The 12483-nt window shown below is 35.3% G+C and overlaps 1 protein-coding gene and 1 long non-coding RNA gene across 4 annotated transcripts; one reads left to right on the top strand and one right to left on the bottom strand.

The window, feature by feature from the left end:
- Nucleotides 1-3498: 3498 nt before the first annotated feature.
- On the bottom strand, nucleotides 3499-5533 carry LOC125218474. 3 transcript variants are annotated; one of them, XR_007175959.1, is made up of 7 exons: nucleotides 5400-5533; nucleotides 5263-5309; nucleotides 5143-5171; nucleotides 4661-4768; nucleotides 4503-4537; nucleotides 4104-4160; nucleotides 3499-3738 (listed from the first exon to the last, which is right to left on the bottom strand). It is a non-coding gene; the product is annotated as an uncharacterized LOC125218474 (long non-coding RNA). The 3 variants fall into 3 exon arrangements; XR_007175960.1 differs by having other exon boundaries at nucleotides 4676-4768; XR_007175961.1 differs by lacking the exon at nucleotides 4503-4537.
- Nucleotides 5534-11003: 5470 nt separating this feature from the next.
- Nucleotides 11004-12110, top strand: LOC125220744 (GDP-mannose transporter GONST3). Its single transcript, XM_048122890.1, is given in 4 exon segments — nucleotides 11004-11191; nucleotides 11193-11673; nucleotides 11675-11749; nucleotides 11751-12110. Coding segments are annotated over 4 exon segments (1104 nt in total).
- Nucleotides 12111-12483: the final 373 nt, after the last annotated feature.

Genomic DNA, 12483 nt, shown 5'->3' with positions numbered 1-12483 from the left:
CCGTAACCGCTGATTACGGTTTCGGTTTTAACCGCCGGTTCGGTAAACCTTGGGCAGCTTTATCCTTACTTTACTTGTTCAATTTAAATGTCTATGTTAAAATTAAGATCGAGCTAAATAATTATATTACTCTAATCATGTAATATTTGTCCACTATTATTTGTTTAATTTATTTATTAGTAGTATATTGAGTGAGATTCATTTGCCATAAATTTTTTATATTTATATTTCTTAAAATAATATCGATTGGCGCAATGAGTATTATTAATTCCATTAATAAGGGTGGTGTAGTAGGAGGCAATAATATTAGATACCCACCACACCGTCGTGGCTCCCTATATATAAAACCGGCCTCAACTTCCTCACTACACAAAAGCAAAAGCAGTATATTTTGTTTCCAAAATTCACATGATTTCTCTCTGATTTAACACCCAAACCCTAACCGCCTCCCCCTATGGATTCCCCTTCCAAAACGATTGATAGCCTCAAGTTCGACAAGGAAAACGCTATGGCGCGCTTCAATCGCGTGCGCAGAGTGACGAAGCTGTTGCAGATCATCGTCTTCGCCGCCGTCTCGTGGTGCTTGCCGGCGGTTGCCGCGTGGTTGGCGCACCTCTGCAACCAGCACGCCGCTTTCCTCTTCGGCAACGCGATCATCATGCTGCTGTTCGTGCTCTGCCGCCAGAGCGACGATCTCCACGCTGATTATGTCAGGCACAGCGAGATACCGGAGGCGATGCCTGCGGAAATCGGCGGAGGCGATTGGGAGAAGCAGATTGTTGCTGCCGATGAGACGATTGAGATTTCGCAATGCGATGACGTGGCGGCGGTGATTGAGAAAGCGGCGAGGCAGATTAGGAAGTTACAGAGGACTCGATCGGAGTTGGCGAAGAGGCGCGAGGTTAAGGTGCGGCCGGAGCTCCGTACATCGGAGACGGAAAATCGCCGGGAAACGGTGAAATCGGAGATTGAGAATCTGAGCAACGAAGAATTCCAGCGGAAGGTTGATGCATTTATCGATAAGCATTGGATCAAAACGATGGATCATTGAATTGAATCAATGCAAAATGGACTACTAAATTGCATCCGAGTTTTTGTTCAACTACAGGATTGACAATTCTCTGTTTTTTGATCAACCACAGGATTGAAAATTCTCTGTTTTTTGTTCCATAATTGGAAATTAGATTAGACTTAAATATCATGAATCAATTCCTTATGGACAATTTTTTAATTTCATTTAATAATATTAAATTAGTATGATTTATTTTTCATTCTTTTATAATTAATGTCGTGGTCTTGGCCTAACATTGTCTGCTTTTCATTTAATTAATTATATTCATTGATTGTTTATTATCAATCTTAATTGTTAACTAAAGTAAGTTTAATGAGTAAACGATTAATTAGTACGATTGCATTGTAGTAGTACAGTACATCTCAATGTACACAATTTTTTATGTCTTATGAAATAGGGCCAATACATTACCACAATTTTAATTGTCGTGTTTAAGTTTGGTGACGACAACTTATTAAATTAATATTGTCATTTAAAATTACTTAGGTAGTAATAATGGATATGCTTCCACGCCCACCAGCAAACCTTATAAAAAATGCTACTATTAAAAATTGCAAATGTCAATTTCTTACTTTGTTGGATACAGCAAACAACTTAATTAATCGGTCGGTTTCAATATTAAGGAAATAAAAGCAAACATAAAAATATTAATTTTAATTATGTGTGTATAATATTAAGAGCTTATATCCAAAGTGAGTAACATAATAAAGTAATAAAAGGTGAACTCTAAGTACCATTACACGACAAAAACTCTAGTACTTTTGCATAAAAAATTCCCATCAATGGATAAGCGCCAGTTTCTTCTTTAGCTTTGGATGACACATCAAGAATTTTAAGTAACTTATTAGTTTTAATCATAACAAAGTAAAATGAATAATTAAATAATTATTCTCGTTCTCATTAGTAGCCATGATTAAATTGTTGGTGGTACAACAATCATTGAATTTTGAAGTCAAATGGAAAACTATAGGCCATAGACACCTAAAACACAAAAAATAATGTCTGTTTAGAATTTTAGATACAAAAGGTGATTAGTTAATGATCATTCGTTCCCAGTCCACACTATTTTTCTTTAATTACAACCGGCTCTTCTTAATATCAGAAAAACAATACGAGTATATGTGTGATGAATATAGTGACATCAAAGGATGGATGGACGAGATTCGAAAATTCTGATAGAAAAAGAAGCTTGTAACTGCGAAGTTGCTGGCACTTTTCTTTAACCCTTTTAGATTGCATACTCACATTTCTTTATAATATTATGAGAAGAAATTGTAGTCTCGAAATAAATAAATTCTAAGTTTTGCAATAGTAATCATATTTATAAAAATATATTGACAACTCAATTCTTTAGGGACATTATGTGTGTCCAATGCATGAATTGGTATGGGTATATTATGGTCTGAAAATTGAAAGAAACTTTAATGTACTAATAACTAGTACTAATAAATTTAATGGAAGTTCTCTAATATTGTTACCATATTTATTGTTATTTGTTACACAACGCTCAAAGTTTATCAGCAAGTCTGGCTTCCCATCTATATGAGTACCAAATAGTGAATTCATTAAATAAATGTTACAACCGAGAAATACTATTCCGGTTGGAGAAAAGTATTACTCAGATTCAAAGACTTGTAATCAGTTTTGACCCGTATGCAACATTTATATGTTCGACACTAGCTAGTTATATCTGTCATGATTTAAAGTCTCGACATGAAGAAAAATAGATGGAAAAAATGAGTCTCATTATACAATGCTCTATTCTTTTACTACAAAGCAACGCAAAACAAGCACTACAAAAAATACGCTAATTACCAACGGCAAAATCCGTGGGTAAAATCAAATTATCCGTTGGTAAATGGCATTACCAAGGGATTTTCAAGGGATGGGAGCCATAAGGCAATCTCCAACCATCCACGCCAAACTCAAACCCATTTTTGAATATATGTCACACCAAAAAGTAGTTTTACTCTAACCATTTACACCATATTTATGTTTACACCATATTTAAACCCATTTTTGTCTAACAAAATTTTGGAGTAAACACCATATTTGGTGTTAATCCATTCAAAAACCCAAAAATGGGTTTGCATTTGGTGTACGATTGGAGAAATTATCTACACCAAAAATGAGTTTTGGTGTATGGTTGGAGATGGTAAAAGGCTCGACGCAAATATTTTTACCAAGGGATATTAGCCGTGGATAAATTTCCCAACGGCAAATCCGTTGGTAATTGTCTTTTAGGGATTTGGATATTTTCCAACGGCATTTCTCCGTTGGTAATCATTCAAAAAATGTATTAGCACCATTCCATATTTTTTATTCTAAACCTGCACACACACAATATCATGTTCTAGCTACACCATAAAATCAATAACAAATAAATAATGACCAAAATGAAAATCATCATTGATAAACCTCAAAAGTATTAATCAAAATATACAATCCAACATACGGAGCCAAAATAAACATAAAGTGTCTGAGTTTTCAAATTGAGTTCATGAGATATATCAACTCATCATCATAATCAGGATTGTGACTTGATTGTTGGGTTGCCTTGACATCATAAACTACTTCATTATTTCTTCCATCTCCCGTTTTTGGTCATGTAGTTCTTGATGCATTTCGCGCCACAATTCTTGGCAGAGTTCATCTCGTATTCAAAGCTACAAGTCAACAGATTTGTGAAAGTTAAGCTCCTTTGAAATATTTCATGCTAATTGGCAAAAACAAAAAGTCAAATAAAGAATAGTTACCAAAACAATACTCATATCTCCTGATGTAGATTCTATATTTAATTGCCAACTTCTAAAAATGATGATGAAATTATCAAATGAGTAATAATTCCTGATTTATTTGGCAGTTTTCTTTGAACTAAAACCAAAATATGTATGAATTAAATCTCAAAATAAACAACATTATACTAATGTACAAATAATTATCATCATACGTGATTTCAATTTCTTATCTCTCTTTGTATATTGGAGCAAGGGAATCTCATAAAAATTATCATACCAAAGTTGCAACTTACAGTCTGAGAGAAAAGGGACAGGCTTGCTTAGCATAAAACTTGCGATAGCATCTCAACCTGCATAACACCAAATGAATATTTTTGTACATCACAGAAGATAAATCAAAAACAAATTAAGAGGTAGTTCACTATCACTTTCATGAACAAATCGTACATAATACTAATTTTTCCCAATAATTAATGAATGTACATGGCATATATTATAATTCTTATAACAAATCAACTAATAGTTCGGACTGCCTTTTTATTCTTTCAACTCAAATTAGAATAAGTAAGAAAGAAGAACGATCACTTAGCGTTTGACAAATCAACCAATAATCAGGTACATTTGACAAACATCACTAAAATCTCAAATTATGACAAATAGAAAATAGACCATGTATATGTATTAGATTCTACCTATTCTAGCAGCTTTGCAGAGAACCCCTCAAAATCTGCCATAACATAAAATATCAAATGAGTAGACTCATGTTCATGGAGATCATGACATAACCAATCCAAATAAAACAGGGTCTAAAAATGGAGGATCAAATTAAAAACAATTAAAATTTTCTCACTCGCCATTTGACTACCCGGAGTCTTAATCTGGAACACCAAAATCAAAAGAACTCAGAGAATTGACCATCTATGTTTGATCAAGCAGCTGTCTCCTCCTTCATTCTTTGCTGCATCAAAGAGTTCAAATAAAAGCAAGCATTAGCCAACTTATAAGTCCAGTTTAAGTAATTTAATTATTCAATTTGTCAACTTAAACAAATGATCAATGTTGCTTTCTTCACAATCACATCCACCTGAAGATCAGCTTTCCCAGCCATTCATTATGGCAATCAAGACATGGTCAAACTCCGAATTATTTATTGTTGCTTACTTATGCTATTATTGGAGTATGATTTTATTAGCATTCAGACAACAAAGATTATTTTAAAACATGAACAATACACAAAGATAGAGCAGCTGTAGAAAATTTTTTGGGTTGAAAATTTTTTGGAAGTCAAAACTATGATGTCAAATATACACATTATAAAACAAAAAAACATACCTGCAGCATGTAGGTGACAGTCTCAAATCCTAAAATACCATTAAAACAAAGATAAATCACAACCAATCACCATAATAAAAAACCAATTATCAAAGAAAAAGGGGAAAATGATGAACAAACCTTTATGTAGGTGATCAGGAAATCCAGTAGGAGCAAAAACATCAATCCTATTTCAATAAATCACAACACCAAATCAAACGAAACTCATTCATGAATAAAAAAAATCAGATGAAGAAAAACAGAGACAATAACCACACCTGAGAACTTGTCCAGATCAAGAAAATGGTCAAAGTATTTCTGCTCGAAGCTACAACAAAAAAACAATTGCCTAATAAAGAAGGAAAAAAAGATAACTTTGATGAAGAAGTAGTTGAGTTTACAGTTAGTTTGGAACCTACCTATGAGATACACACTGAGATTGTGTAATATAATATATGATGACCAAAAACTTTTGATTTTAAGCAACCAAACAGAAATCATAGCGTATGAGGCAAAGTAACAGATTGCAAGAATATTGGTCATTTAAAACATTAAACCTTATAATTGCTTTAACTTACAGTCTCTGATTCTGATATTCAACCAAAAAGGTTGAAAGAATATCCGCCAACATAACTGAAGTAAATGATTAGCAACAATAAAATAATCAATAGTACAAAATGAGTTTATTTATCAAAGCATGAAACTAGAAACATCAATACAAAACTTTTATCTCTCTCAGAGCATATGTTAAGTTATTTACAGAGTACAGACAAAACGATATATACATAAATAAATTTAAGATGTGTACAAACAAGTAATTAGAGACACATTCCTATAGATTGTCAATGTGGAAGGGGTTTGTAGGACTCTAGTTTATTGTTAGTTTGTAGGACTATAGTTTTGATTCGGCTGGGATTTCAAGACCCGTTTCTCTGAGAATGAATGCAAACACCACAATTTCTAAGACCTAGCCAAAGTAATGCTACATACAACGATCTTTAGAACATGAAGGTCATACAAATATGGCTCTTTTGCTTCCCACTGAGAAGTTTCTCTGCCATCCACAAATCAAAGGATGAGACGTATAGCCAAATGAGAGTCACATCCATGTAAAATAATTTCCATAGCCTCTTCTATTAGTTTGACCACCACCTTAAATTGCAACTTTCTTCCATATTTTGAACGTCCATGTATCATCACCAACCTAATAGTGATGATTCTCAGCACCAAATATAGTTTAACCCTTAATCAACACTAATTTTGAACTAAAAAACAAATGCAACAAACTATATAGTAATTGTAAAGTTGCATATACAGAATAGGCAAATGCATACCAACGCTTGTACGGAATTAAAGCAGAAAAATGTGGAGAATTCTGAATGCAAACCGCAGAAAAGAATTGAGAAATTACCTAGGCAAGCGATCGCCCGACGGAACGAAACCAGTATGGGAAAAACGTCCCTCTCTCTCCTTCGTTGCAGTTGAAGGCTGGCACTTGTGGCTTCCATAAGTGATAGAATGGAACAATTTTCACAGATTGAAGGAGACAGAACGTTCGATTTCATATAACGGAGGAGATAGAGCGGCAAACGGATCAATTTTCACAGATTGGAGGAGATAGAACGTTCGATTTCATATAACGGAGGAGATAGAGCGGCAAACGAATGTTGCATGCATGTTCGAGATCACACAATGCATGAAACATTCCGAGATGGCTCGCTCATGCGATGGTAGGGGGCGCGTTATCTCGTGAGTAGGATTTCTATATTTTCATAATAAGCTGATGAGGATAATAAGACACATGATGGCACATGGGCGTTCCACGTTGGCAGAGATGAGGTGGCAGCACGTGATTAAGCGAGATGTATAAATAGGAGGACCACCACCTTTTGTAGTCATGTTGATAGTGTGAATGTGTGTGTGTGCCTTGGGTCGTGGATCCATAGCATTTCTCGTTGCATTATCGTTATTGCTCTGTTTTCGTTATTGTAATTCGTTGAACAATTCCTCTTAATATAGTTCCTATTGTTGTGATCTCAATTTGGTGATTTGGTTGTGGATCGTTGTGTTTATCGTTGAATTGTTGTGTGAGTTATGTGATATCGATCAAAATCGGGAAGTCTCGAGGTAGGATCGTATCAATGAATCAATTTTCACAGATTGGAGGAGATAGAGCGTTCGATTTCACATAACGGAGGATATAGAGCGGCGAACAGCACAATTTCCGTAGAAATTTCGCAGAGGATCCTCGCAGAGATTTCATGGAACCGAGGAGGTAAACAGTAGAAACGGTAGAAAGGGAGCTAGGGTTGAAGTAAAAAGCGGAATATAGCATTTTAATTTTCCCACGGATATAGGCCCTCGGAAATTAATTCATAAATTAATGATTATTAAAATATGATAGTTTTAAGTTTCCCGACGACATTGGTCCTCGGTAATGATTTATAAAATAATTATTTTTAAAAAATAATAGATTTACCCACGAAAATCGTCTGTTGGTAAAATAAACTGACAAAGTCCGTGACAAAGACGTTGGAAATAACGGCGGGAAAGTTACCAATGCCAAATCCCTTGGTAATCCATTGGTAAATTCCGGTGGATATTTTGTTGTCAGTAAATCCCTGGTTAGTAGCGTTTTTTTTGTAGTGTATGTCGTGATTTCAGTGACGTTCCTCAGCATTATCTTATCTATACTACAATTGAAAATTATTTTCAAAAGTATTTAGATTCTCCGATCAGGAAAGACGAGCCATAACAATTTCAAAGTTGATGAAAAACTTGCACATAAAATATAGTATATGAAACCCAGAAATATATATTAAACCGGATTCGGATTTTTTGAAAATATGAAATCGAACTATGAAATCCTATTTGAATTGTCTGAAAATCCAATACGAACTATGAAATTTGATCCGAAAAATCTAAAAATTGCATAAAAAAGTGATAAACAAAGTCGGTCATTTTTTTTTCTCTAATAGTATAAAACTCGTTTAAGACACAAATGGCAAGACAAAAGCCAAAACTAGAAAATAAGTGATAAATGTGTCAAATACAAATACCAAAAAATAGAATTGGTTAAATTTAGGGTATAATGATAGGCGGAGGGACGAGAATGGTGAGGAAATTGGAGACGGAGAGCAATGGGGTGAAAGGGTTGAGCTTTCACAGCAAGCGGCCATGGATCCTAGCAAGTCTTCGCAGCGGCGTCATCCAGCTCTGGGATTACCGCATGGCCACCCTCATCCACCGATTCCACGAGCACGATGGACCCGTCCGCGGGCTCCATTTCCATAAATCGCACCCGCTTTTCGTGTCCGGAGGTCCAATTTCTGCCATTTTTTATATACTTAGTAGTATCATCTTTTTCATTGTTTAGACTTTAGACAGACATTAGTGTTAGTGTAGTGAGTTTCAATCTACCACATACCAATCTAGCTAGTTTCACCCTAACCCATACTAGTGTCAAAGCTATGTCTTGCTTGATCATCTTATTTCCGTGGTATTTTACATAATTCTTTTCGTAATTATTCTTCTGTTGTACATAATGTTGGGGGCTTACGAGAAGAGATCGGGTAATTTCTAGAAGGATACAGTTTTTTTTCCGCTACTCGATTTTGTTAGGTGTCTGGGGGCAATTAGTTTGGTGGATGAGACCCTTTCCTTGAAAGAATCAGAGTCATCGAAGAATTAACAAAATCGGTCTTCCCTTTTATTAGATCGGAAAACCTTGATTGTGTGATTTGAAATTGAGTTTAAATCATGAGATAAAACTGGCAAAATTTATATAATAAAGTTTAGATTTGCCTTTTAATAAATATAAACAACTATTAACTCTTAATGATAAGGTAATTGTAACATGTCGTATGATCCATACTGAACATGTGTTAATTCACCATTACCCGTGCAAACATTGGATTTTCAAGGTTTAAAGAGTATGAGTAAATAAGAGGGATCAAATGTCATAATATCAATAGCCCCTTGAATCAAGAAAGCACTTACTATCCTTAGTGTCGCACACCAATAGACACATCACTCCCACATAGTTTGTCTCGTGATCCTTGTTCCACCACACACTTCTATATAATAGAGAGCCAATTTTTTTTTTTTAAAACTCATGCCAAGTTAAACTGGGACAAACTTTGTGGGACATAGGAAGTACTATTCATAATTCTTTGCAACTTCAGCGACTCTTCGTGTTAAAGCTGTTCGCGTTTTGCCGTGGATCCCCTCCTTCCGGCAACTAGACCCTCCGGTAACTGAAATCTAATTTCATTCTTAAATTTTGGATTTTGGAATTCCATAATTTTGAAAAAGTAATTTGATTTGCATACAAAATATTATGAAATCACATTTCATTCTTAAAATCTTGTTTGACAGACGACACTCATTGTGATGTAATAACAAATAAATTGTTGAATTGATAAACAATTTTCAATACTTTTTTGACTATTCGAATATTGTTAGAATCAAATTCCAAAGCAAACCATTACATAATTTGTTATATTAGAAGAAATCAAATTATAATACGAGCTCCGATCTCCAATATACTGTTAGGACTTAGGAATTCATGGCGAATACAATGAAAATTATGAACACGAAACAGATGAAAAATTACAAACACAAAATAATCTAATTCTTAATCAATATACATAATATTTGCTATAAATCTACATATGTATAATGTATCATATCTACTAAGTAGGGAGTAGTATAATTCTAACAAACAAAGTTATTATTCATTTATTTAAACTTAAATTTGTTGTTCGAATGAATAAAAATATAAAATTAAGACGTTCCAGAGTACGGCCCAAAGTTAATTATTCCGTAAAACTAAATAACTTAGTGTTTAACTCACAAATATAAAACAAAATATATTAAATAGTATTTTTATCTTTATGTTCTTGAAATTTCGAAAATGTAATTAATTTATACTTACCTAATTACTGGATTGCTGCATGTCAGCTCCGCCGCGGACTTGTGCTCGCCGTCTTCTTCTCAGACACATCAAGAACATCAGGTCACTTCTTCTTCACCGATCTTCAAGTTTGCTCATTTTTCTTTTCTGAATTGGAGTTTATGGATCTACAAATTGCAGCAATAGGATTCGTGAGATACTGTAATTTGATGTCAAATTGTTTCGATTTTTCATTGATTAAGCTTAGTGATGTACTATTGTGATTTTGTCAAAGAAAGTTGTTGGGGAGATTCCATATATAGAACACAAAAAACGGATATCTGAAAGTCGTGATAAACACTTTCAGATCAAATCAATTTGACGGTTCTACCAAACTATTCGATCGGATAAAATTCAGAAGATTGTTTTGAACTTTTTCGAATGCTAATTGTTGAAGATGATCAGAACCATAAATAACGATCAGATCGGTTTATAAACATGAACAGACGCGACTGTTCATTTTCTAACCGAAAAATAACAGAATTTTAAAGGTTTTCGAAATTGCAAATTGGTCCTTTTACTTTTCCAAAATTACATTTTCGGATGAATTTCTTATACAGCAATTTCGGCGGAAATAAAAAATTTCCAAGCTGAGGGCTCTGCCCCTTGGACCCCCGTTCATCTGTTCAGGGGACATCATAACGAATTCAATTAAGTGTGCACTCCGCACCCTCCATACTTATATGATGTATCGTTATGACAATATCGATCGATCAAGTTAATCCAATTACACTAAAATATCCAACAAAAGTGGTGCGCAGAAATCCCCAAATCCTAGGGTTTAGGGTTGGCATTGTCAGAAAACTACATTCAGTAGAAAAATGACAAGTGCTGTCAATTTGAGTTTAATATATCATCTAGATACAGATTGGCTTAACAATTATACTTCTTTTCTTGTCTATAGCTTCTAGTAGTAGATTGAGATGAGATGACTGGTGATGTTGAAAATTCTAAGGAAGCAGATGCATCATCTGATGCTCAATCGAGCTCGGCTTGGTATAGCAGCTTACTCCAGCAAGCATCAGTGTATGGTATCGCAGGGGGCTATTGTCTCTCTGCTTCGTTACTATTGATCATCAATAAATGGGCCGTGATGAAGTTTCCATACCCGGAAGCTCTACTTGACAAGTGCTGCTGGAGTTGTAATCTTTGGGCAGCTTAAGTTGCTAGAGCACGACAAGCTCGATCTTGTCACCATGTGGCGGTTTCTGCCTGCTGTGTTTATATTCTACCTGTCTCTGTTCACCAACAGCGAGCTCCTGCTTCACACCAATGTTGACACCTTCATTGCTTTCCGCTCGGTTGTCCCCATATTCATTGCCATTGGTGAGACCCTCTTCTTGTACCAGCCGTGGCCAGTGCTCAAGACATGGTTTTCCCTCGCCACGATCTTTGCTGGGAGTATGCTGTATGTAACAACTGATTCTCAGTTCTCTGTGAAAGCTTATAGGTGGGCTCTAGCGTACTTGGTGAGCATGTCGATTGATTTTGTCTACATCAAGCATGTGGTCATGACGATTGGCCTCAACACATGGGGGCTCGTGCTGTACAACAATCTTGAGGCTTTGATGTTATTTCCTGTGGAGTTGCTTATAATGGGGGGAGCTGAAGAAGATAGAGCACGAGATCACTGATGAGTCGGATTGGTACTCGTTGGGGGTGGTCTTGGCCATATCCTTCTTGGCTTTCGTTCCTGTTTGGCTTGGCCATATCCTTCTTTGGCTTCTCCTGTCGCAAAGCAATATCAGCTACGGGATTCACTGTTCTTGGCATTGTCAACAAACTGCTGACAGTGGTGATAAATCTCGTTATCTGGGATAAGCACTCGACTGTTGTGGGAACCATCGGTCTCTTGATTTGCATGGGTGGCGGCATAATGTACCAGCGCTCGACTAGCGGGAAACCTAAACCCGCGTCTCGAGAAGGGGCTCAGCAGGCTGATGAGGAACAACAGAAGCTGCTTGAAATGCAATGTATTGAAGAGAATGGTGAGGGTGGAAGAGCAGTTACACAAGTAGGAGATAGGAAATCATAGCTTTTGCTTCTTTCAATCATTAGCAGATCAAAGGAATGATTTTTTTTTATATTCTTTTTTGTATTGTGCTCTATTCTGATTTATTGTAGTTCTTGCAAAACTTTCACCTAATGGAGTTTCTGTTACACCTTAATCTAGAAACGTGCTTTGGGCACAAATATTTATGGTCCTTCTACAAGAAAATTACTAGTTTTATAAATATTTTCTTTAAATAATTTGTTTTCTAATTATGATCGCACCCACAAAATCAACTTTTCTCTCTAACACCAAAAAATAAAAATAAAAAAGAGTGAGGCTAAACAATCTGTGACTTTTTGACAAGGCTTTGTTTGGTTATCACTTTAAATTTTTAATTTTATAGCATAATTTCAAA

The sequence above is a fragment of the Salvia hispanica genome, chromosome 4 (genome assembly GCF_023119035.1).
Source record: "Salvia hispanica cultivar TCC Black 2014 chromosome 4, UniMelb_Shisp_WGS_1.0, whole genome shotgun sequence".
NCBI classification, from domain to species: domain Eukaryota; kingdom Viridiplantae; phylum Streptophyta; class Magnoliopsida; order Lamiales; family Lamiaceae; genus Salvia; species Salvia hispanica.
Note: the sequence above shows the minus strand (reverse complement) of the source record. Positions and strands in the feature narration are given on the sequence as shown.